We start from the raw sequence: 25,720 nt of genomic DNA on the forward strand, positions 1-25,720 counted from the left end.
GTTTTTTTTTTTGTATGACTACTGATTTTGGCATGAAATATACTCGCTATGCTTCTTAACTTTTTGTCATTCAGATATTAAATGTGCTTGAATATTTTGGCTTATTACATGGAAAATAAAAAGACATTATTAAATCTAAAGGGTCTCTGGGATGCCTGGGTGGCTCAGTGGTTGAGAGTCTGCCTTCGGCTCAGGTCGTGACCCCGGGGTCCCGGAATCGAGTCCCACATGGGGCTCCCTGCAGGGATCCTGCTTCTCCCTCTCCCTGTGTCTCTGCCTCTTTCTTTGTGTTTCTAATGAATAAAGGGTCTCAATTGCATTAGTTTCAAATCGATAGAGATAGGTGGTCTCCTTAATGGCAATTAAAAATGTACTCTGCATCCACTGTCACTAGTTGCAGTTTTAGAAATGCTGGATTAAGGAATTCGGGAAGATTTCACTGAGGAACTGATGCTTAGATCTGAAAGTTGAATACCTTTAAGTAGGCGAGGGTGGGAGGATAGGCAAGATATTCAATTAGAGGATACGTTAATGATTTTGATTTTATATAAATTACAGTAGAAAGATTTTAATATTTTTAAAGCAAAGGATGAAAATATCCTATCTGTATTTGATCCAAAGCTTTGAAAATATTGTGGCTGCATTGTTTAGAATTAATGAAGGTGGTGAAATATGGATTTGCTGCGGCTAGATAAGACAAGGCTGGTGGTGCTGGCAGTAGAGGTGTAACTAAGCGGATAGATTGGAGAGCTGTTGCAAGGCTGACTCCACAGAGGATGAGGAAAAAGGACAGGGAAGAAAATTGACAAGATGCAACAGATTGCTGCTGGTGGTATTTCCTCAAAGCCTGGTCACTCTAAAAAAAAAAAAAAAACTGCATCAGCTTAGGAGGTACATATGAATTTGTTTCTTTTTTTTTTTTTTTTTAAGATTTTATTTACTTATTCATGAGAGACCCAGAGAGAGAGACAGAGACACAGGCAGAGGGAGAAGCAGGCTCCATGCAGGAAACCCGACGTGGGACTCCATCCCCGGACCCTGGGGTCACGCCTTGAGCCGAAGGCAGACGCTCAACCCCTGAGCCAGCCACCCAGGCGTCCCATGAACTTATTTCAAATGTGTTTATTTTGAGACACTTTTGAGATGATGTATTTCAAGAACCATAAAAATATATATACCATTTGACCAAGAAATCCCAAGTCCCTGGGAATGTAGCCTAAAAAAATAGTGCAAAGTATGGGAAAGGTTGTATCTGAAAATGTCCATTGCAGTGTTTTTTATGAATAGGAAAAATTGGAAGTAATGTTAGTGCTCAAAAATAGAGGAATAATTTAGCAAATTTTTGTCAGCTTACTAAATGGAATATTATTCAGCCAATTAAATGACTAAATAATAGTTTTTAAAACTCTTTAGGGACATGGAAAGAATTATATAATGTTAAATTATAAAAATAGTTAACATGCTTTGTACATAACAAAGCAGTAAAAGAAGTGAATATGAACTAAACTGCAAAAATATAAGAAATTGCTCAGTAGGGTATTAAAATTACAGAGTATTAAAATTATTTAAGTAACATGCTTAAATTGATTTTGAGTTTTAAAAAAATATTGCAAATTTAAGTGGAAGTCTTATCTCTCATGATTATTTGTTTTTAATTAAGGAGTGAATTCTTTTTCCTGAGGCTAGAAATGGTTAGAATTTGCAAGTTTTTTTCCCAAGATTTGTAAGACAGTCTTAAATAACTCATATTATTTCTATTTTATACCTTTAGGATAGAGGCTGATCTCCTTGAGATTCAGTCATAGTTGTAAGAGTTTTCATGGTTAAAAACAAAGAAGCTTAGCTAATATTAGTTATGTTTAAATTAATTCTCTCAGTGTGTTTGTGCGGTATGGGACAGTGCCATAGATATGAAATTTTCATGAACTAAAAATCTGAGTTCTAGGAGTACTGCATAAATTTAACGGTAATTAATTGCATTATTTCGTTCTAAGAGCTGAGAGTCATATGGATAGTTGGTATTTTTAAATTATAAAGACCCTGTCTTCGTGAACAAGAAAAGGAATTAACCATATCTTAGACTGTTTAGTCATTTTAATATACTAAATGAGAATTTGAAATTATAATTTTATTTTGTTTTTAATGTCACTAAATATTAATTTTCATTGCCATATATCACCAATAAGTTTGTTAGCATCAGCAACATTTCTTCACTTTGTCCGTTAGCATAAAGTACATATTAGTATGGACCAGAGGACTCTATTGAAAAATTATCATTTTGGGCGCCTGGGTGGCTCAGTCGGGTAAGTGTCTGCCTTCAGCTCAGGTCATGATCCAGGATCCAGGGACCGAGCCCCATATCGGGCTCCCTGCTCAGTGGGGAGGCTGGTTCCCTCTGCCCCTCCTCCCACTCATGGTCTCTCTCTCTCTCTCTCAAATAAATAAATAAATAAATAAAATCTTTTTAAAGGTTAAAAAAATAAAATTTATCATTTTGGAAAATGATTTATTTTCTACTTCTTAGAACAGATATATTTAATCTATTATACAATCATAAAAAAAAGTTTTCCCAACTCCAAAGACAGTAGTCACTTAAAAAATCATAAGTGAGGTAAGAATATATTTAAGAGTAAAGACATGAAGTTTTAATAAGCTATATGTAAGCAACTGATAGGACATAGCTCATTATAAAGGCATTGACTGAGAACTGGCCATTTGTTTTGAGCAAGAACCTTTTGATAACTTGTTGCAAAATATAGTATAGTAAATTTAAATCTTTAAGAAATGTTTTCTGTATTTTAGGATAAAAATTCTTTTCGATTAACGATACATTTTTACACAATTTACTAAAGAAAACATGTCAAATATAAAGATGTGCACAAATACCTAATTAGCTTTATTCAGAGTGGAGTTTTCTGAAATCAGTTCCTAGAGGTGCCTACATAATGTTATAAATCAAAAGTGCCATTAACAAGTATCTATGTGGATTCCTCAAAATAACTGATCTTGAAGAATTTTTAAAGTTTTCCAAAAAACAGCAATTCTGATGCATCTCTAGATCCTGTGATTTTTGGAGCCATGAGATATGACAATAGTTGGTGGGTTCATCTATTATTCGATATACTCTGAATATTTGATGGACGGTGGGCCAAGAGCTGCTGCTCTAGTTACATGCATCTAACATCCAGCTGCCTGATGATTTCTGGGTTTGGATTATTGGGATGGGCTACTACTCTAGCTCGTTCTGAGGCTGCTAATGTCCCAAGATAATTGTTGAAGAAGAAAAGAAGAAGATCATGACAATGGTAATGAAGACACAATGAAATACAGCTACTCACTCTACACACTGCATTCTAGAATTATTGTTGATAAAAAAATTATGAAAACCATGTTAATGCATAAATTATTCTATGCATGATTTGGAATTTACTTTCCTATCCATTTAAAAAAATCGCTTATTGATTGGTTAAATCAAGAAATTGGAGTTGACTGCTTCCTTCCAAAAAAAAGGAAGTAAATTTCAAGTAAAATTCAAAATATAAGCGAACTATATTAATGATGACCGCCCAAACAAGGAAAAGTAACCTAACCACACTATATTTAGATTATTAGATTTAATAATATATATAAAATCCTATTGCCATTATTCATACAAAACACCAGTTTCTGTACTGTACCATGTATACCGACACTAAAATTGACCTAGAAGTTGAAATTTCAATTAAGAAGGCCTATAATGTTTGAGTTTCTAAAACAAATATATTTATATAATGATTTTGGCTCTCTTCTTACGACATGACTTCAGTCTTATGTGTCTACTAATTTTGTAAAGTTTGGCTTCAAATTTTCATCTACCTCTGCTCTATATATTTTACAAAGTCAAGATCAATATATTTCACATTATTTAAATTCAATTTATTTTAAACATAAATCATCTATATTTCATATATATTATCAGCACATGACATAAACATGCACATGGCAATGCATTCACCAGGGACAACTAGTAAATTAAAAAATATTTTACATGTACTTACTTGAAATAAAAGAATATGCCAAGCGAGATAAGCAGGGAAGCAATAGATAATCCGTGTCCAATTATAGTCAAGTAGAACAAGTTCAGTGCAGTCTATAATTTGTGTGAACAAAAAAACAAGCTCATATCAATACTATAATCCTCCATGTGTATAAGCTCGAGTCAACAGAATAAATTATATTTTTAAAAATATGTGCTCTCATAGCCTTACCATTTCATTTAGCTTGTGGTAGATACTTGAACACATCTGGAATGAAGAGTGTCTATGCAAACTCATTAAGTGACATCAAAATTTATGAACTGTACATCCTTTTTATTTAAGCAATTAGAAGTCATATGATAGGAAGGAATATTTTTATTGATCTAGTTTGTGTAATATGTGAAACTAGCATTTTACGTTTTGAAGGATATTGACCTTTTTCACTCTATCACGTTGTGCACATTAAATCAAACGCTATGGAATTATTTTTGCATGTTTACTTTAGAGAAGGCTTTCCTTCCTACTGAGTTTTTCTTTTTCCTCTGACAAATTTGAAACCCCAAGATGAATCTCGATATAGTAATTATAGGAGCCTCTGATCTGAACATACAAATCCATTCTTTCGCATGGTTTTGACTTTTCCTCTTTGATTTTTTTTTATTTTTCTGTATTCCATCTATTTGTAACTTGTTATTTTATTGTATATTTTTATAATTCTCTTTAAACCCTTCTCTGAATAAGCAAAGAGTATGTGATTTATAATTATAATGGTAGCTGACAGCCAATGCTTACTATATGCCTGTAGTTTTCTCAGGTTTTTCCTTGTATTCAGTCAATCCCTATGACAACCTAGAGGGTGGGTTTATTGCTATCTTCATTTTATACACAAGGGCAGGGAGGCAGAGAGAGGGCCTAGCTTGCCTCAGGTCACATAGGTGGTAAAGAGCGGGAAGAGGAAGTCAGATTGCAGGACTCGGCTTCAGTCACCGACCACCTGCCTCTGTAGTCCCCCAAGTGCAAATACATACAGGCACTTTCTATCCAATCTTAACTGTTGTGACAAATCGTGACTAACCTTGACTTCCCTGATGGGGCTAAAGGTAGGAATGTGAGTGAGAATAACCCAGGAGCCAGTCGATAGGCAGCCTTCTGTTGAGGGACAGATGGAGCTGTTCAAACCCTGTTGGGCTCACCTTGTTTGCCTGAGCACAACTCCTGAACTTAGTTCTCAAAATTCCAACACCAAGGAAGTGTTCCTTTTTCTCATACTTTTAAAGCATGTTTTCTTTGGGAAATTTGAAACTCCAATACCGACACATTGACTTGTAAATACACTATTACCTAACAGGATTGCTTCCTCCATGTCACGACAAAATGAATAATTATTCTCCATTGTTTTTCTCAAAGTATATCATGAAAAGGCTTTACAATAGAATGGAACACAAGGTGAATTTTCTCCAATCCTCCATCAGCAACTAACTTTTTAAACAGACAACGTAAATTACATTTCAGTTCGTACTTATTCCCTACCTTCACTTTCTCGTGTGTATTAACGTTACACTGGGTATAATTTGTCCATGTTCTGTTGCTTTCTGGATGTCTAAACCAGTTTCCATCTTGGTCACAGATCTTTGTGACTTTTTCTTTAAAATTCAAAAGGAAAGAAGACACAGTAATTTAGTCAACTTAGGTTTCTGTAATATCAAGCAGATTTCTATGTAAATTTCTGCTTTTACCTGATGGATCGAAGTCCTGAAAGTAATCAGGGCAGTGCTGCATGGACTCGGTTCCAGCTGCAACATCATTCCAGCATAACCAACCATCCCATGTTCTGTTGCAGTAAATGCCTGAAGGGAAGAGTAAGAAAACAGCGATTACTAGTCCCTCTAGTTGTACATGAAGACAAAGTCTTACTGGTGGGTTAATACTGACATGAAATACAGACCACCGACTGAAAATGAAGACCTCATATAAAATCTATAGCTATTATTTAAATTTTTCCCCGAGCCATTATTGGAATAACTGCTAAATTAAATTTAGAAATACCTATAAAAGTATATTTAGAAGTTCAGCTCTCAATGGTAGCTATTTATTCAATAAATCAAGTGGTCTTTGATAGTTGTCCTTAACCGGAAAGGTAGTAGTTACTTAGTGTTCCTCCACTTAAAATCTTTTAAAATATGGGAAATTGGAAAATGTTTTATCTTAGAAACTGTGTTCTTAGGGCAAAGAGTTAGTATTTTCTGGAAAAAAAAAAAAACACTCCAGTGTTTCCTATTTCATTACATTGGCCCTCACAGATATTTCAAATCGTCTACCAAATTCTAGCTCTTACTTCCTTTCCTTTCCTTCTCAAATGGAGTAGAGTGTTTAACATTCTTATGATTTCCGTTTACCAGCCTGAAGAGAAGGAACTTCTTACGTGAAAAAAAAATTATGTTTTTTTTAAAGGCATAGAGAAGTAAAATGACCAGTGTTACAATGTTAGAACAGTCTATAATCAAATAAAGTAATTTTCCATCTTGTCAGGCAAAGCACTCATAAATAGAAGCCCGATTGTTGTATGAAATGTTTGTTATTTTTAACAGATTTGTGCCGCAATCTCAGAATCAACCTAACTTTCATGGGAGTAGGAAAAAAAAATTCTATTGGCCTGAAAGTATAAATAATTCTAATTAAAAAAAGAACTCAGACCATGTCAGTTTTTTCTCCTGTGATTTTCAGACACTCATTTAAATAGTCTGCCCTCATACATTACCAAATAAAATGCATTTTGTGGACTATCAGAGAAAAATTCCTGATAGAAAACATTTCAAATAAGTCCTTATCACTGGTCCAAAAGATTCTATTTAGTTAATGACAACCTTGGCAGTATGATAGAGCGCAAGGCCCAGAAGTTTCCACACTGTGTGGTATGGCATTTGAGTGAGACAGGAGTAGGTATTCCATTAAGAGTTTCTGTGGTCAAAAGATTTGGGAAGCACAACGTTAAAATAAAGACAGTTCTTTATTGGAAGACTTTCTAGAGTATTTAAAATCACAAAGTGTGGTACGAAGCTCCAACAGGAAGATTGATTATGCAGTGATTCTAAAATTATTTTATCACAAAATTATCTCATAAAGATAGTTCTACTATTCAATATATCTACATGACCTGGAAGAAATTAATTCAATAATTTTAAACTTATAACACTTAGATTTTAATGGAATAAAGCAAGAAGCCAGATCAATTAATAGAGAATTTGTACACAACTCATGTACTTGATAATTTAACCCCTATTGACAGCATCAGATAGTTTGTCATTGTCTGATACACTTCCAAGATATCTTTAACTGAATACATTTCTCATGATAAAAATATCTAGTTGGATATATCTAAATATTTCTCCAAAGTTCAGCAAATTACATTGTTCAGTTAGACTCTTCATTAAGAAGAATTGTTCCTTAAAATTCTAAATGTCGCCCAATGTGGGACACTTTTTTCCCTCACAAGCAAGTTCAATTTGTCAATTACAAATATTAATAATATCTTACTTTTAGCATTTCATTTATATAAGAAACATTATATATCATCAAGTATTTTTCCAAAAATTTTAAGATCTTTGTTTCCACCGATAATTTAGCAATATTGAAAGTCTTTACTCTTTGCTTTGTTTTGTTGTGAGTTTTGCATTTTATATTTTGAAGCTATACCCTGTCTTTAGGGTTGCCAGATAAAATACAGGGCCTCTTTTTGTGTGTGATTTTTATTTTGTTTTTGTTAAATCTGGCAACTCTGATTGTGCTACTCATCTTTGGATTGTCAGAATCAAGGCAGATATCTGGCATTTAGCAGGCCCTCAGTAATGTTACAAAAATGTCTAAGGAATATCTTAATTGAAACAGAAGAACTTAGGCTCATTAGCATTGCTAACAAATGGATTATGCAGAGCACGTGTTACAAAAAAAAAAAAATTGTAATTTTATTATGCAGACTCCCATCCAGCAGCTTGTGGAAAAAAAAAAAAAAAAGAAATACAGATTACATAAACTGAAGATCAACAGCCACTGATTTAATTCAAGACACACATTTTATATTTCAAATATCTTTGTGCCATAGAAAAAGTTACTAAAAATACTTCCTGTTACACACACCTTTTATTAGATTTTTTTGAAAGGAGCCAGATAAATCATGACATAAAATATTCATATATAATTAAGAATGTGCACATACAGGAAAGCTAACAACTAACCCATTTTTATTAATGGACCTAAGAAACTCATAAATGATGTAATGCAGTAGTTTTCTTTTAAAAATATATCAAATGCATTTAAACTTAAATAGTCCTGTTTACCTTCTGTTTGTTGAATAGGGTCTTGCATAATTTTTTGGTAACATTCGTATTGAGCTGTCATGATTTTATTTCTAGTGTAGACACCCAACTGAATTAAGTCATCAATGTTCTCCTCGGATTCTGCTACGCCGAGAATCTAAGGGATAAGACACACAAACAAAACCTTCAGAATTGGGAGACGATCAGAGCACAGTGATGTGCTACGTGGTCGCTTGGCTCTGGGAGGAGAATCCCTGATTTGGAGTGTTTTCCAGTTTTCATGGTTTAAATATCCCCACTGCATCTAATTTCAAGTGACCCCAAGCAGCTGCCAGGGCAGCCCTGGCAAGGACAGTCTCTAAGGGGCTCCCCGACGCCTGTGGGAGCTGGTTGTAGGACGAGTCTTCTGGAATACACGAGAGCGATATGCAGGAGCCACCTCTACTTTTCTCACCTGCTCTGTGAACAGGAGCAAGACCTTGAGCCCCCTGAGCTGCTGCTTTCTTGTCGTAAAGTGGGATAAAATTATATCGAGGTAACAGGAGGGAAGCATCGGACACGTGGCAAATATTCAAAATCGTTGCCATTTTTATCATATTTTGATAAAATATTGAGAATATTCATTTATGCTGTTGGTAAAGAGACTTTTCATCGTACACACGTCAGTAAACGTTTTGGACAAGGTATATATTTATGATCTTCCAGTTCAGTAGCACTATTTTAGGCCTCACTTCTGTTTTAATATCTTCATGACTTTTCGTTCCTGTTTTGTACCATGAAGACCCCATATTCTTTTATTTTTTTTAAGATTTTTTTTTTAAAGATTTTATTTATTTATGAGAGACATAGAGAGAGAGAGGCAGAGACACAGGCAGAGGGAGAAGCAGGCTCCATGCGGGGAGCCCAACGCGGGACTCAATCCCGGGACCCCGGGGTCACACCCTGGGCCCAAGGCAGATGCTCAACCGCTGAGCCCCCCAGGTGCCCCAGGAAGCCCCCTTATTCCTGATTCTTGTTCTCTAGCCTGAATCTGTAGGTAATACATTCTAAATAGTAATATTCCCTCAGTGTATGGCACCCTCATTTTCACTATCACCTGCCCACCATTGAACATTTACTCTAATCTTTGATTAGTTTTAATCTCCTAATAAAGATTGATGCAGCAGCTGTGCTGCACGAGCAATAAATGTAAATTTACAGCATCAGGAAAATTAATATTTTTCTCCTGTTTTCAGGAAGTTTGTAGAATTGCATAAAACCAGTATCATTTTTCGTCCTAAAAACTCAGATTTGCGTACTGTCTGAATGAATTCAAGAAAAAATGGTCACAATCCTTAAATTACAATAATCAGATTGGTAATCTGATACGGAATTATCTGCCGGCGAGCAGAGTTGGCAGGTGCAGCTCTTTGGCACACTCGGGGAGGAAGCGAGCTGAAGAAACAGGAGTCTTGCTTCTTGAATTCTCGTCTATTTACCTAAGATAACATCTGAGCAGTGCAGCGTCTGGATTGCCCGAGACCAGAGAATGTTTTCAAATACAAATGCTGACAGGAATGTAGTCTTGCTTTTTACTCCTCTAGTTTTTCTATATTTTTCTTGAGTGTCTTTGTTTGAATCTTTTTATGGGGATCGCTTGAAAACACCACAGGAAAATTATTTGCTGGCACAGAATTAAGTGGGATTACACCTCTCGGTTCCTAATACATGTAATGAGATAAGAGGACAGTCCCTCTTTTAACGTGGGACAGAGAAAAATGTGAAAAATAAATTTCTGTAAATAAAGTTCTAGGTTTAAGGAATATGATCCCTCCACTAGAGCCGTGGCCTCACATTCCCTGCAGACGCGGGCAGGGGCGTGCAGGAGTGTACACACTCACAGACACACCTGCCCCAAACCCAGCATCAGTGCCTGTCAGAAAAAGATGCTTAATACGTGTTGGAAAGAATGGATAAGGAAATTAATTTAAAAACAGTGCCTGGTTTCAATTAATATAGACTCATCTATTGGCAGAGTGAGAGAAACCCCAGCAGGTTGCAGCCTGCTTTTTAAACAGATTTAATGCAGAATCAACAGTCTATGTACCATGTACAACGACACCACAGAGCATTTCATTTTTATTTCAATTGCTCTGATAATTACCTTCCTCTGATGTCTTTGACATTTTATCATTGACCGTCCTCACTCTGACATCCCACCCCCACCGCCACTGCCGAATTAAAGCCTGGAAGTGTGAACTGCAAGAGAATAAAGTATTGCTTTGTTGACTAAAAATGTGCTTATATTTATGCATCGAATAACTGCATGTTATTCTGTTGTTCGTAACCCTTCTTAATATTGGAATATTGGCATATTGGAAGTTAAAACCAATAACCGTAAATAGGGAGTTGCAGGAATTTATGCTTACCATAAAAAAAGGCAAGATTAACAGGAAATGCAGGAAACGCTTTTTCTCCATCTTTGAAGCCAAAAAGAAATAAGCTATATAATATAAAACAAACTGCAAATGAAACAAAAAAAATATATAATTAATATTTATGAAATAGACACAGATGGTAGGTACTCCACGGTAAATTTTTTTAAACTATGCAATAGTTTTGCTTGAAGAATTTGATTAATAGTTTTCTGTATTTCAAATGTTAAGAACATTATGGCTTAAAGTATTAAAGAACCTAAAGACATTCTAGTCTTACAAACAGGAAAGCTTCTTACCTATGAATTTCTAAGTAATTATAAAACATCTTACTTTCCTTGCCTTTACCAAAATTGGAATAAAATGATTAAAGTATCAAAATAAAGAGTGTCACAAACAGAACATAAAAGCACAAATTTTGAAAACGTGTTTTACCATAAAGCTCACCTTTATTTTCTATCAATATTAATCTCATTTTTAACTTTCTGATTCATCAATAATTTATGGGGGAAAATTCTTCTCAGGCCAATTTCTTGAGAATCAACAACCATATGTCATAAAAATGGCCCTTATAACTTGATAGAAATTCATCATTTAATCAGGAAATAAAAGATTCCCCAAGTCATCTATGTTATTAAAATGAGGTTACAGGAAGTGGACAATACCACATTAAGTATTTCTGTTAAATATTTCTAACGGTAGATATAATTCTGAGCTCATGAAAATGGCTCTAAAGCAATACCCCTAACTTCTCAATTCTTAGAGACAAACACTGGTGGGATTGCTTACTCCCCACAAGGCCCATGAGCAGCCTACTTTGACAGTATTTTTATGAGATAGAAATTATCATGATATAGTCATAATATAATATTAAACTGAATGTATAAGAAGTATTTTTCAAGGCAAGGGAGATTTTAAAAATCCAGTTAATAGCTATTTGCCAGATAACGATGAACTTAGATTTAATTTTATTAAGAAACGGGTCATGATTCTTAATATACGGCCAATGTTCGAGTAAGAATTACAAAAACCGTTCCCACATATTATACTTATCATCTGTATTATCACATGCAATGAGAGCACACCAATTTCTAGAACATAGAGTCTGTGTCATTGCTTGCCCTCACCAATGACTCACCTAGACACAGCGTTTCCTTTTAACTGTAGCAATCTTCACGATAATGTTTGTCTTCTATCAATTATGCTGAGCTTTTATTATTAGTTGATCTTGAAAAAAAATAACCAAAAATTCAGGAGGCATTGTATTAATTTTAGATATTAAAAACAGAAGCAGAAGGAAAACAATGAATTAAAGTTTTTTGCAATTTAATAATTAATGAGTTGATATCTTAGGTTTTATTACATTTTACTATGAGAAAATCTAATTTTCCAATACTTACATACACAATTGTCTCCAGACTCAAATCACATTTTCCCTCGGATCATATTGGACATTGTCTTGAAGAATTTCTTCAATCCAAGGGTCATGACCTAAAATAATTGATTGATGTAATAATTTAATGTCATTTCAATGAGCCAACAAAATTTCCATGATTTCCATGAAAATTAAGATTTTCAAAGAAAATACCGCTATTATTATTAAAGTATTTTTATTAAATATTAAAGTATTTTTATTAAGCTATTCCAATTTTTAAAAATCTCTGGCTTATAATATATTTGGGGTTTTTTTACAAATATTTGTTGTTTTCCATTATATGGAGAAATTTACATTAATTTCCATTCGTCTGCGATGGTTAAGATAGTGAAATTTTGAATTACACTACAGTTTTCCTTTGAATGACTTTCTTTAATGACTCCTTGGAATGTGTTATTAGTCCTAGTTACATACATCCATTTCCCTTGCCGGTATGGTCTCTGGAAGCCAGAAACGACATCTGATTGATCCATGTATCTTTGGGGACTGGCAGTTAATTTACATTTGCTGTGTAAATGCATGAGGAAATGAATGAAAAAACTAAACCAGTATGCTGCTTTAGGATTTTAAATTTACACTCAAGAAAAATAAGCATAACTATTAAAACTGCCATTTCTTCTATTGGAAGGCTCTTGATAGTTTTGAAATCTATACTGACAATGGAAATCGGGAAATCAAGTTCTCATATCAGCATTTTCACTTTCTTAAAAAATAACGTCCTGAAAACTAGGTTTTTTAAGTTCTGTGGCTGTTTGGATATTGAATAAACAGTAGTTTACTGACTTTGGAAGTCTTTATAAACGTTAAACCAGACTTAAAGCACTGGTAGTTCCCATTTCTGTGTGCTCACTATATGGAATCCAGAAGTCTGTGAACAAGAATGAAAAGAAATATCATTCTATTTGGAAATCAAGTTTTTTTTTTTTTAATGAAATAATGCTTTGACGATTTACACATGGGTCGGGATTAAATTAACTGTACTCTATGCCTGGCACAAAAATTGGAGGGAAAAGTGCTTCACAAACACACTTGGGGTTTTGCCCAAACCCAATGTATTTGAAAAACATTTCACCCGACACCAGCAGCTCTTTATGTTGCTTATCCAATAGGCTTCAGAATCAGATGTCCAAAAAGTATGTCAGTGAGGCACCTCTTCGCGTTTACTAGATTATCCTGGCACCAACAATTTAAGAAGACCTCGTTCATTTCAGACATTATTTACCAATGCAAACAATTCCGCTTTCATAGCCTCCTTCCTCACCCGATTGCGTAGTGACCTGGGAAGCCTGTTGTTAGTGACAGGGTCGTTTCCGGCGGTGCAGACTCGTAAAGCTCCTCACCCAGGGCCTGCTCCGTGGCCCCTGGTCCTGTCAGGTGCAGCAGCACGTCTGGGTGGCAGTCTTTCAGTCTTTCCAACCCAGAGGGGCCCCTACTCTCCACGCGGCCTAACACTCGGTAACCAAGGCCCACGCTGAGCACATGGGTAAGACCCCTGAGGATGGACCCGAAGGTCAGGTGGGGCCGAGGCTCCTGGCGGTGGATGCGAGGCCACGATGGTCACCAGAGTATGTTGGGTCGTGCTCCTCAGCTTGCCTCCCTGGTTCTCTGCGTGCTTCTAGTATGTTCACTGAGCAAGTCCTTCTCTCTTCCATGTTTGGCTCTTTCCAAATTTATCTTTGCTAAGATACGTTTGATGGTAACTGACCGAAGCTCTTCAGCAAATCATTGCAAATCTCAGGTCTTGTTAAATCCTCTACTGACAGCTGAGCTGCTGTGGCCTTGTGCGTACTGTGGTCCCAGGCAGCTCTACCGAGAGGTGAGGCAACCAGGGGTCAAGATAGATGACCAGATCCACCAGTGGGCCTTTCCAAGTGTCCTCGGATTTGTTTAGGAGGAAAAGGACTTATTCAAAACCAAGAAAGCTCTCATTTAAACTCTTAAGTGAATTTGTGATCACAGCATCCTAATAGTAGGTACGGGCACTTTCTCTAACTGCCAGCCTCACGGGTCCTATCAGCTCTGTTTTATTTTCACTTCTCAAAACCGAACAAACTGGAAGCTTTGGTTCTATAATGAGAAGCAAAATAATGTTCTTTACTATACACGTGGAATAAAAAAGTAGCTTATTTCTAAAGAGTCTTCATTCTTCTTGTCCAAAGCATCGCCAACATAAAGCAAAAATGACTTATTTCATCACAGTAAGAACTTTGAAGAATGTCGTAAAACCTCAAAGAACTTTTGAAATATAGTTTCCTAGTTACTCAGGACTTTTATGTGATCTCATTCGGGTTTCATTTCCTAAAATTACCATTGATCTGTACCACAAGACATTTTCATGGGCCTACATTTCCAAGTCCAGAACTTTGATTTATTTATTTTTTAAGATTTTATTTATTTATTCGTGAGAGACCCAGAAGGAAGCAGAGACACAGGCAGAGGGAGAAGCAGACTCTATGCGGGGAGCCCGATGTGGGACTCGATCCCAGGGCCCCGGGGTCACGCCCTGAGCCAAAGGCAGACGCTCCACCGCGGAGCCCCCCAGGCGTCCGTCTAAAACTTTTAACCAATCTTTTCTTGCTTACTTCAGTGTAAAATCAGGTTTTATTCTACATAAGAAAGTTTTAAATCAGGGTGACTTAATCAATACCAAGTTATCAGAACACAAAAGCCTAAATCCTGTAAATGCATAGCAGTGCCTTGCAAACCTGCTTTTCATTTTCTCAAAATCGTATCATTCTTTTTTTTTTTTGTATCATTCTTAAATACGTTTTTCATCAATGTGTTTTTCTCTTACCAATTCTTATGTTTAGCTGAGTTGCCTAACCCCGATACTAAAAGGATATGTTCACTTCTAAGGTTAAGAAAAAAAAACCCAATTTTTTAACTTCCATTCCTCCATTTCCAGAATACCTTGGATTTCTATGCCCCCCACGCCACGCCCTCTCCTTCGATCCATCCCGTCACTGGAAGGTGGGCGAGCAGAGGCATTTCCCGCACCCCCTCGTTTACCATCAAGTGTCCTCAGCCTCGCGTGGGCACAGGGACAGGTCTCCTATTAGCACACGCCTTTCCTGAGGGCACATTCACTGGTGACATTTCTCAATCAAAATGGGGAATGGGCCGCCCCCCCAAGCCCGGGGCCCTGCGTGGATGGCAGATGGAAGCTCCTTCGGCCGAAGAAGGCGCCACTGACTCACCATATCCAAGTACCAGATCCTGGTTACCTTTTATTTTCCCTTCAGTGCTTATTTTTTTGGCAAAACCTGTCTTTCTGCTGGAATTATTTTAGCAAATTACTGTCTTTACTTCCAATAAAATCTTTAAGAAATAAATGCCAGTATAAGGTATTAACTCCCCACCCCCATCTCGGTCTGGAATGTCCTTAACACTTTCAATCCATGAAGCAGTAAGACAACTCAGAGATGAGGACTTCTTCCTCAGCATCTGATACTCACGTAAGAGACTCAAAGACAAGGGCTTAAAAAAAAAACAAAAACAAAAACAAAAACAAAAAAAAAAACAAAACAAAACAAAAAAAAACAATATCTCTTGCGGCTTCCATGATTTTTTAGACGATTGAATGAATGGGAACCACCAAGTCGCTGATGTAGCATAAACCACTGTTCCTCAAACTGTGGATTCTTGCCTCACCTGCATCAGAATCACTCCCGGAACCCGCTGGACGCGTGAGAATGTCAAGGCCGCACCACAGACCCTCTGAATCAGAACCTTTGGGAGAACTGGGACTCTGCGTTTTTGGTGAGACTTCAAGGAAATTCAGGCCTTTTAAATTTTGGGAAGCAGAATGTAAATACAGCACCCTCCTTGGACCGTGCTGAATCCTGGACCCGCTCACACGCCCCTGGCTCTTGGTCCTGCCAGACTAGGCTATTCTATTTTTTTTTTTTTTTTTTTTAAGATTGGTTGATTGAGGGGATCGCTGGGTGGCTCAGTGGTTGAGCGCCTGCCTTTGGCCCAGGACGTGATCCTGGAGTCCCGGGTTCGAGTCCCACATCAGGCTCCCTGCATGGAGCCTGCTTCTCCCTCTGCCTGGGTCTCTACCTCTTTCTCTCTCTCTCTCTGTGTGACTCTCATAAATAAGTAAATAAAATCTTAAAAAAAAAAATTTGGTTGATTGATTTGAGGGAGGGGGAGAGAGAAGGAGAATCATCAAGCACACTCTCCACTGAGTGCAGAGCCTGACCCAGGGCCAGATCCCAGGACCCCGAGGCCGCGACCGGAGCTGAAATCAGGAGTGGATCACTTGGCGGATGGAGCCACCCAGCTGCACCCCTGCAAGACTGTTTTAAAAGTAACTACAAAGGAGACTGGCGGGCTCAGTCCGAGGAGCATGTGACTTTTGATCTTGAAGTCGTGAGTCTGAGCCCCACGTTGGAGGTAGACCTTACTCAAAAAATCTATCAGGTCTAAATCCAGCAAAACGGCCTGCCACGACCCCCCACACAATGCACGTCGCAGAGCTGCCAAGTGCTCAGATAACTATTTTTCAAACATAGCCTGTAATATTGTGATTCCTTTTTGTGTCTGTTTATGCCACTAGATGGAGAGCACAGTCAGAGTAGGACACGCATTTGCTCCGACCCTGTAGCTCCAAACCCTAGGCGTGCCGAGGAGGTCCACATGGGGTGTTTTGAAAGGATTCCGTACAATACGAAGGTAATCGAGTTGAAGAAGCTGGAGTTTGGGGTGCTCCTGGCCCCATGAGGCACACATTTTCTGACACCTTAAGAAAAAGTCATTGACTGGATTCAGTGCGTCTTGATGGGGCCTTGGGATAAGCGTGTTTTCAGGTTGCGAAGTGACCCCGGTATGCAGCTCGCATTGAGAACCGGTGGTACCGCCAGAAGAATCCCGAGGGAGCCAGAATCATAAGCTTCCAGGTATTTCCATTCCCTAATACCCGGAATGTGATGTTGTAAGGGTGTGGGCCTTATAATAGTAAGAGTGTCTAGGTCACCACGAGGTGTCCTGGTGGGCTGGACTCCTCCTCCGAGGCCTTCCGAGGGGAAGCGTAAGGTCGAGTAGTCAGCCACGGACACGCAACAGAAGAGGAAACGAGAGATGTGGCCCCGTTGGCGGCTTTGCCGGGGAGCCCACATGCAAGGACCCGAAGGAGCCTGGAGGAGTGGCCCCCAGATGAACAGCCAGCCAAGAACCGGAGACCCCGCTCTACGACCTCAAGGACCTCATGTGCCAACAGCCTGAATGCATCGGGAGCGACAGTCTCTCCCAGAGCCTCCACAAGACAGTTCTTTGATTTTTCCCTTGTAAGACTTGAACTGGAGACACTGGCCGTGCCCCCGGGGCTCCTGACCTCTGTGACACGGGGAAGGAGTGCTGTCTGAAGCTACCAAACGCCCGGCGGTCCTCTACAGCCGTAACAGGACCGTGACTGCAGGTCTCCATCTGATCAAAAATCATATTTTCCCATCAAATGTTAAGGGGTGACTTCCTGCTTCACTGCTGGCCGGTCATCATTCCCCCCAAAACTGGGCAACGCATGCCGCATGGTGCAAGGCCCTCGCCTCAGCAGCAGAATTGCTTCTATCTGTTCCTGAATCGTTAGCTGATTTTAAGAAACTCATTTCAACTCTTTCCTGCGTGGCGCACCCAACGAGAAAATGAGGACTTAATCTTGGGCTTCCTTCTTTGCACTGCAGACTTATTAAAAGAGGCGTGCTGGCATCACAGGGCAGGGCTTCAGCCTCCAGTCCTCACGCCACCTGGACTCACTACGCCTGTTTTCCGACAGGACAAGGAGGATACAAACAGTGGCTTGGTCAGTGTTGCCTAGGATTTTTATCCTAACCCATCTCGTCGGGTTGTTCCAAGCGCTGAATTAGGTGATAGATGTAAAGAACTTCTAATAAGCACCCAATAAGCACTAGCTGTTGCTCCTCTCGTTATTACGCTGTAATATTAATTAGTCATGGCAATGTCAACCTCGATGGAATGAACCAGGGAATTCCAGCAAATATCTTAGTGACTTGGCCAAGGGCAACCAGATGCTTAGGGCTTAACCCCCAACCTAAGAACTCAGACTCTCCAGCTCTACATCTGAAGCCCGACAGCCCAACTGTACTGATGGAGAGAATTGAGCCATTTTTTTTTTAGATAGTTAAGGCTAAAAAAAGTGCTGTAGGATACATCTCTGTCTTTGCTTACTCAGTTATTTTGCCAAAGCATCCGATTTTCACATTTCATTTCACCAAAGCATGCAATTTTCACATTTCATTTCACTTTCGTTTATCAGGCACATTTACATTTCTTTCTCCTGCAATTCCCCCTTTTGATTCATTTTCTTAGGGAAGTTGGGATATTTTTACTCCTTTTTTAAACTTACATTAGTAAACAGCTTCACGACCCAGACTTGCCATTGTGGTAAAGTACCAAGATTAAAAACCACATGAGGAAAAAAAAAAAAAAAACCCACATGAGTTTTAATTTAAGAAATACTTCTAGAAATTCAATTACTCATCATACCCTATTTATTGAGCATCTACTTTCACCGAGTTGTGTCAAGAGATGGAAGTGAATGTTAGGATTCCTCAACAAAAATATTTATCATTTTGGAGAACAGTAATGAGTTCATTACTTTTAGACAGAGTCCATACTACTAAGTCCATAAGGTTCTAATGAGGGGAGATTTCACCAACATTTGAGACAGGAACTTAGTCCTGGTGCTCAGTCAATATGTTGCCATTCAATGAGCTTGAGCAAGGTACATACCTTCCCGGGTATCTCATCGGTAAAATGAAAGAGTAGGATATGATCATTTGAACCCTGAGTAAGGATTCAAAATTTATGTAAAAGACAGGAGGAATAGTTTTGTTTAAGCTTAATCCAAATCAAAATATCCTGGAAACCAACCCATTTCTGACACTGTATCTTCTGGCTCAGGAAGATGTTCCCTAGGGCTCCTCCTACTAATGGCCCAGAGGAATTTGCATTTGAATCTAAGGCAGTGGAACCAAGACCCATGATTTTTTCCTTTGCTGCATAAGAATTCAGGGAAAAGGTACTTCAGGCCAAAAGAAATCATATCCTGATTTCACTTCTTCATATGCTGCGTCTTTCTAGAGCTATTCTTACTTTTGAAAGGCCATTTGGGGCAAGTCTAGTTTTCTCTTCTCCACTGCAGAAAACTAAAATTAGAAAAGCCAACATACTTCTTCATAAAGCCTCCCGCCCCCTCCAGACTTCTTCAGAATGGGATCTGATTAGTTCATTTAAGCTAAGCTACACTTATTGTCATCAACATATTATAACAGCCTACATGCTCCTGGACTAGAATTTGAGATACATTGGGTTTTTATCTCTTTTGCATTTTAAAGGAAATGACATGGGCTAAAAAAGAATTTTATTTATTTATTTATTTATTTATTTATTTATTTATTTATTTATTTATTTATTTAATTTATGATAGTCACAGAGAGAGAGAGAGAGAGAGAGAGAGGCAGAGACACAGGCAGAGGGAGAAGCAGGCTCCATGCACCAGGAGCCCGACGTGGGATTCGATCCCGGGTCTCCAGGATCGCGCCCTGGGCCAAAGGCAGGCGCCAAACCGCTGTGCCACCCAGGGATCCCTAAAAAAGAATTTTAATTATATAGCTCCAGAAATCACAGGGCATTTTAGGGAATGATCCACAATGCATAAACTCAACAAGGTAATCAATGAAATGGCAAGGAAGATGATTACATTTAATTCATCAGAATCTTATGAATGACCTCGTATATAAAAGCACATCTAATAGCCAATTTTAAAAAGCCAATAAAAGCCTCCAGAAACTGTTTTACTTTTGAAGAGACATCTGAGCTCAACTACAACTATTAAATTCCACATGCTAAGAAAATACATATTATAGATATTGTCCTACTAACCAATGACACAGCTTTCCCTCTTCCAGGGAGACGGTCAAATAAAGTAACATCCAACTAATATTTAATAATTAGCCTAATAGAGGGGCAACTGTGATAGGTGGATGCAGGAGTTGTACTGGCTACAAATTCTGATTTGAAAACCCAACTCAGCCTCCCACTTTCAAGTTAACTTCTGTAAGACTAGTTCTCTCATTTGCAAAGTAGCCCCGACACCAGAAGGCTATTGTGAAGATGAAATGAGATAATGTCCATAGACATTTTAGAATTCAGTAAAGTCAGCTATTGTTTTTATTGTTATTATTGTTATAGCACATTAAAATTTTTGGAAGTGTAAGTAAGCTTATACACCTTTTTTTCAGTTATTTGCCACAATTTCTACAGCATTGTAAGTGAGAATTTATCCTATATTTCAAGGTAAGTGAAAAACACCCTATATTCCAAGGGGTTGGTCATATGCATTGTCAGTTTATCATCTGCTTTAGAAAAAAATGTTTGTTTTTTAATTCTGTCATTGAAGTCAGTTATGAAAATATCAAATAAAGTGAATGGTAACAAGCATATTCCCAAATATGATGTCCATTTAGTTAATATAACTGCATATCTCCTCATATTGAACTTCTATAAACTAAAGCTCTAGCAAATTTTATGCATTGTAATCAAATAGTTGCATCTTAAAGAATATAGCATGCTAATCCAATTAAAAACAAGATTTAAAATCTCCCAAATTTGAGTTTAGTCTTAGGTTGACTATGATAGCCTTTACTGACACCATATTGGAACTAAAAAAGAATATATATATATATATTGACTCTATGTTTACTTGCTTATCTAATGAACATTCCAGGTTGAATAGCTGAATAGCCATTAAAGACAGATAAAATTGTGATTAAATTTGGGGCTTCATTTTACACTCTGAAGTATGTGCTCATGGGAATAATTTTCCCATTGTGGGCATGATTAGCCATTTTCCGGTGATTTTGGTCACCTTCTTTTTATTTGAAAGAGGCAAGGGGCCAAATCTCAGCCCAATTAGTAAAAGGTGGGAGGGATACTGAAAAAAAAAAAAAATGCTTTGTACTTGATGGAAACACTCTCCCTCCAGGAGATCTAATATGGAAAGAATTGCTTGCTCAAAGAGCATAGAAACAAAATATATCTTTCCAGCTCTTTGGATGAAGAGCTTTACACCTATTTCCCTTTTACAAAGTCAGGAGTCAAATTCCATGTGAAAACATGTTTTCTTCCAAAGGCAATAAAATCAGAAAACATATAATTCCCTTGGAATTTTAACTTAACGTAGCAGTTCATCATCAAAGTTGTATTTCTGTTATTTGGAGCTTTCAATTTTTCTTAACAAATCAAATTTATGCAGTACCTCCTGGTATATTTCAGCATTTGGGAACCACAGGAACTCTGAAGATACTGTTGATCCAGAACAATATCTTTTTTCTCTGATAAAATGCACCCCACTTTCCAGTAGAAAATCTATTCCCTCTGGTTCAAGTGAGTCTGTCCTCCTGGTCACAGAGGTGGGAAGTCACTGAAATCTGGTCAGATTAGCGTAATCCTCTGACTTGGGTCAGTCTAGGCATGGAAATGCAGTCAAGCTACATCATCAGCATTCTCTCTGGGACGTTTCTACTAGACTTATCAGGGAAGATTTTCAATTTCTAGGGATTTGCATGGGACAAGGTTATTGGGCTATCTATCATCCTGAGGCATTCATGCTACCTTGCCATATGGAAAAAAACCTATTTTAAAAAATGAGGCCAACCAGCTGAAAGCTAGGGAATGAAACTTAGTTCAGTCATTCTTAGAAATTAACCCAAGTTTAAAAAGCTTACATCCTTTGTCCCTCTCCCACTCATGTTCTCTCTCACTCACTCTGCTGTTTTTCAAATCAATCAAAAAAATCTTTTTAAAAAAAAGCTTACATCCCAACTATTTTCCTTCTATGAAGTTATTACTAGGCAAAATAAAAAAATGAAAGAAGGATGGAAAATAGGGAGGAAAAGAGGGGGAAGGAAGAGGGCGGGAGGAAAGAGAAAAGTCAATGGGGTGTGTCTCAGGCAAATGCACACTTTATTTAAAATTAACCACATTTTCCATTATTTTTCTAAGGAAGTAAACAGAATGTTTTAATACTAAAAAAAAATTAAAAAATTTTTTGAGAAACAGAGCACAAGGGGGTAAGGGCAGTGGGAGAGGGAGAAGCAGACTCCCCGCTGGGCAGGGAGCCCCACATGGGGCTTGATCCCAGGACCCCAGGATCATGACCTGAGCCAAAGGCAGACACTGAACCAACTGAGCCACCCAGATACTCCAAGAATACTGAAATGTGTTCCTTTACAGGATCTCTATTTCTTACAACCATTAAACATAGTTCCATCTTTGTATTTTTTAATATATTCATGTATTCATTTACTGTAAACATTTACTTAGAACCTAGTATATTCCCAAAGGAATGTTACGTGCTGGGGATCCAGAGGTGCTTTAATTTTTGCTCTGAGAGATGGTTAAAACCTTAGAAGAATAGGTGTGCACAAATATGGATGACGGAGTGCTACAGGAAGTCAATAAATGTCTTTTTAGTGTCTGATCAAATGGAATGATGCGTCCTACATGGGAGTGATTTATGTGTGAGTGTGCGTGCGTGCAGACGCACGTGGAGAGAGTGAGAGAGACATAAAGAATAGGACGCTTGAGTGCAGTTTTTAAAAATCAGTAATTTGAAGTGACAGATGTTTAAAGATGCAGGTACACAAGTGATTAGGCCTTCCAGAGACACAGGGAGGCAGACTGGAGATGGTATTTTTTGGTCACATCGAGGAGGTTTTGTTTAATGCTGTTTAAGGCTAGAGATGTTTGGGTAGAATGCCTCTCTGATTTGCTGTGGTGGCAAGTGGGACCCTGATCAGCAGCGACCAGCTTAGGTCTAGACTCAGTGACAGGCACTGATGATCCATCACTGATGTCTGCTATGGGTACCACCCTGCGGATGAATGACATGTATTCCAAAGACTTGCTAAGTCCACTACAAAAAATAGTAGTAGTAATAGTAGTGGTGGTGGTGGTGGTGGTGGTGGTAGTAGTAGTAGTGGTAGTGGTAGTAGTGGTAGTGTTGGTGGTGATGGTGGTAGTAGTAGTGGTGGCGGTGGGGGTAGTAGTAGTAGTGATGGTAATAGTGATGGTGGTAGTCATAGACCTGGTGGTAGTGGTGATGATAGTGGTGATGGTGGTGGTGGTAGTAGTGGTGGTGGTGCTGGTGGGGGGTGGCCGTGGTGATGGTGGTAGTAGTGATGGTAGCCGTGATGGTGGTGGTAGTGGTGGTAGTGATGGCAGTGATGGTGGTAGTAGTAGTGGGGGCCTTAAGCAGTAGGGCTCTTGGCAAGGTTTTCCTTTCACAGAGCGGAAGGATTAAGCCAAAGGCTGCGGCAAGGGCAGCGCTAGGGAGACCAGTGGGGGCTCCGGTGACTTCCAAGCACCTGCAGCAAGACAGTAACCACGCAGGCTAGAAGTGAGAGTAAGAGTAACGGGTGGGGACATGACTACTTAGCAGAGTCCGGGAACCCCGGTCCGCGTAGAGGCTGCTGGAGGCGGGGAGGCCCGCCCGCCCCCCGGGGAGCAGCAGCGGGACCACTTGGGGTCGGGACGAGGAGCGAGGGGGCCCTGGCCCAGGTCCCGCGGGGCGGGGAGGGTGTCGGGGACGGGGATGGGGACGGGGATGGGTGCGCCCTCACCTGTCCTGTCCCTGGGCCTGCGGGCCCACCCCACAGGGCTCCGTGTCAGGGTTCCCTCCCGGGACTAAGTCTGTGCTGCTAGAGGGGGGAGGGGGAGGTTGGAAGGGGTAGGGGGAGGCTGGATGGGGGAGGGGGAGGCCGGAGGGGGAGGGCTGAGGCTGGAGGGGGGAGGGGGGGCTGGAGGCAGGAGGTGTAGGATGGAGGGGGGAGGGGGAGGCTGGAGGGGGAGGAGGAGGCTGGAGGAAGAGAGGGCTGAGGCTGGAGGGGGGAAGGGAGGCCGGAGGGGGAGGGCTGAGGCTGGAGGGGGGAGGGGGAGGCTGGAGGCGGGAGGTGTAGGCTGGAGGGGGGAGGGGGAGGCTGGAGGCGGGAGGTGTAGGATGAGGGGGGAGGGGGAGGCTGGAGGGGGAGGAGGAGGCTGGAGGAAGAGAGGGCTGAGGCTGGAGGGGGGAAGGGAGGCCGGAGGGGGAGGGTTGAGGCTGGAGGGGGAGGGGGAGGCTGGAGGCGGGAGGTGTAGGCTGGAGGGGGGAGGGGGAGGCTGGAGGAAGAGAGGGCTGAGGCTGGAGGGGGGACGGGGAGGCTGGAAGGAGGAGGCGGAGGGGGTAGGCGGAGGCTGGAGGGAGGGAGGGCTGAGGCCGGAGGGCCCGCGGCCCTTGAGCACCGCCACGCGCGGCGGCCGCTATCGACCCAATTGTGTGTTTTTTCCTGTTGCACAAACATGTTCCCAGAAGACTTTTAAAATAGCTGCTTTCCTGCTAAACTGTCGTGTCAGGCACTTTTTCTGAACCTGGGCCCGAGCAGAGCAGGAGCAGAGCAGGAGCAGAGCAGGCCGCGCTGAGCCCCCCGTCCCTCCCCCCTGTACCCCCTCCCCCCTCCCCCCCCAGTCCGCGCCCCAGGAGCCCGCCCGCAGCCGCAGCCCCAGCCCCAGCCCCAGCCCGGCCGCCCCCGCCCTGCGGCGTCACGAAAACGCAAAATCCCCGAGGCCGCGGACGATTTCCCAAAGAAACTCAAGTGTGGAATCTGTCCACTGAAGTCGGATTTGTTTTCCCCGTTAAAGGGAAAGAAAAATGTCTGTACAGGGCGAACTCATTGATGAAATTAAAAATAAACCGGATTTATCACATGCGAGCCTCCCTGGGGACCTAATAAGCCCAACTCTTTTTCTTGGAGGAAAATTAAGGCTTCAGCGCCTCCCGAGGTGACCTGGGGCCCGTGAGCCTCACGCCCGGGGGGCCGCTTCCTGCACCCGCACCTGCACCCGCACCTGCACCCGCACCTGCACGCTGGCCCCGAGGGTGTCTGTCCCTGGAGCGAGGGCTGGGTCCCCGCAGGGGGGAGGGGGTGACGGGCGAGGTCAGCTCGAGGTCCCCCGGGGCCCCTGGGAGCACCTGGGGGGGAGGGGGTGACGGGCGAGGTCAGCTCGAGGTCCCCCGGGGCCCCTGGGAGCACCTGGGGGGGAGGGGGTGACGGGCGAGGTCAGCTCGAGGTCTCCCGGGGCCCCTGGGAGCATCTGGGGGGGAGGGGGTGACGGGCGAGGTCAGTTCGAGGTCCCTTGGGAGCATCTGTGGGGGGGAGGGGGTGATGGGCGAGGTCAGCACGAGGTCCCCCGGGGTCCCTGGGAGCACCTGAGGGTAGGGGGTGACGGGCGAGGTCAGTTCGAGTTCCCCTGGGAGCATCTGTGGGGGGGAGGGGGTGACGGGCGAGGTCAGCTCGAGGTCCCCCCGGGGCCCCTGGGAGCACCTGGGGGTAGGGGGTGATGGGCGAGGTCAGTTTGAGGTCCCCTGGGAGCACCTGGGGGGAGGGGGTGACGGGCGAGGTCAGCACGAGGTCCCCCGGGGCCCCTGGGAGCATCTGGGGGGTAGGGGGTGACGGGCGAGGTCAGTTCGAGGTCCCCTGGGAGCAT

At 40.8% G+C, this 25,720-nt stretch overlaps 1 protein-coding gene across 3 annotated transcripts in view; it reads right to left on the reverse strand.

Annotated features, from left to right (window-relative positions):
* CALCRL (calcitonin receptor like receptor) overlaps positions 1 to 25,720 on the reverse strand; it is a 99,980-nt gene that overhangs the window by 31,491 nt on the left and 42,769 nt on the right. For all 3 annotated transcript variants that reach the window (XM_025460440.3, XM_025460437.3, XM_035697391.2), the window contains 7 exons: positions 12,144 to 12,234; positions 11,882 to 11,970; positions 10,738 to 10,830; positions 8,351 to 8,486; positions 5,753 to 5,863; positions 5,547 to 5,659; positions 4,038 to 4,129 (listed from right to left, as the gene is read on the reverse strand). In XM_025460440.3, the coding sequence (XP_025316225.1) occupies positions 4,038 to 4,129; positions 5,547 to 5,659; positions 5,753 to 5,863; positions 8,351 to 8,486; positions 10,738 to 10,788 (503 nt within the window). In that variant the 5' untranslated portion in view covers positions 10,789 to 10,830; positions 11,882 to 11,970; positions 12,144 to 12,234. The remainder of the gene's footprint in view (positions 1 to 4,037; positions 4,130 to 5,546; positions 5,660 to 5,752; positions 5,864 to 8,350; positions 8,487 to 10,737; positions 10,831 to 11,881; positions 11,971 to 12,143; positions 12,235 to 25,720) is intronic.

This window comes from Canis lupus, chromosome 36 (assembly GCF_003254725.2).
Source record: "Canis lupus dingo isolate Sandy chromosome 36, ASM325472v2, whole genome shotgun sequence".
NCBI lineage: Eukaryota > Metazoa > Chordata > Mammalia > Carnivora > Canidae > Canis > Canis lupus.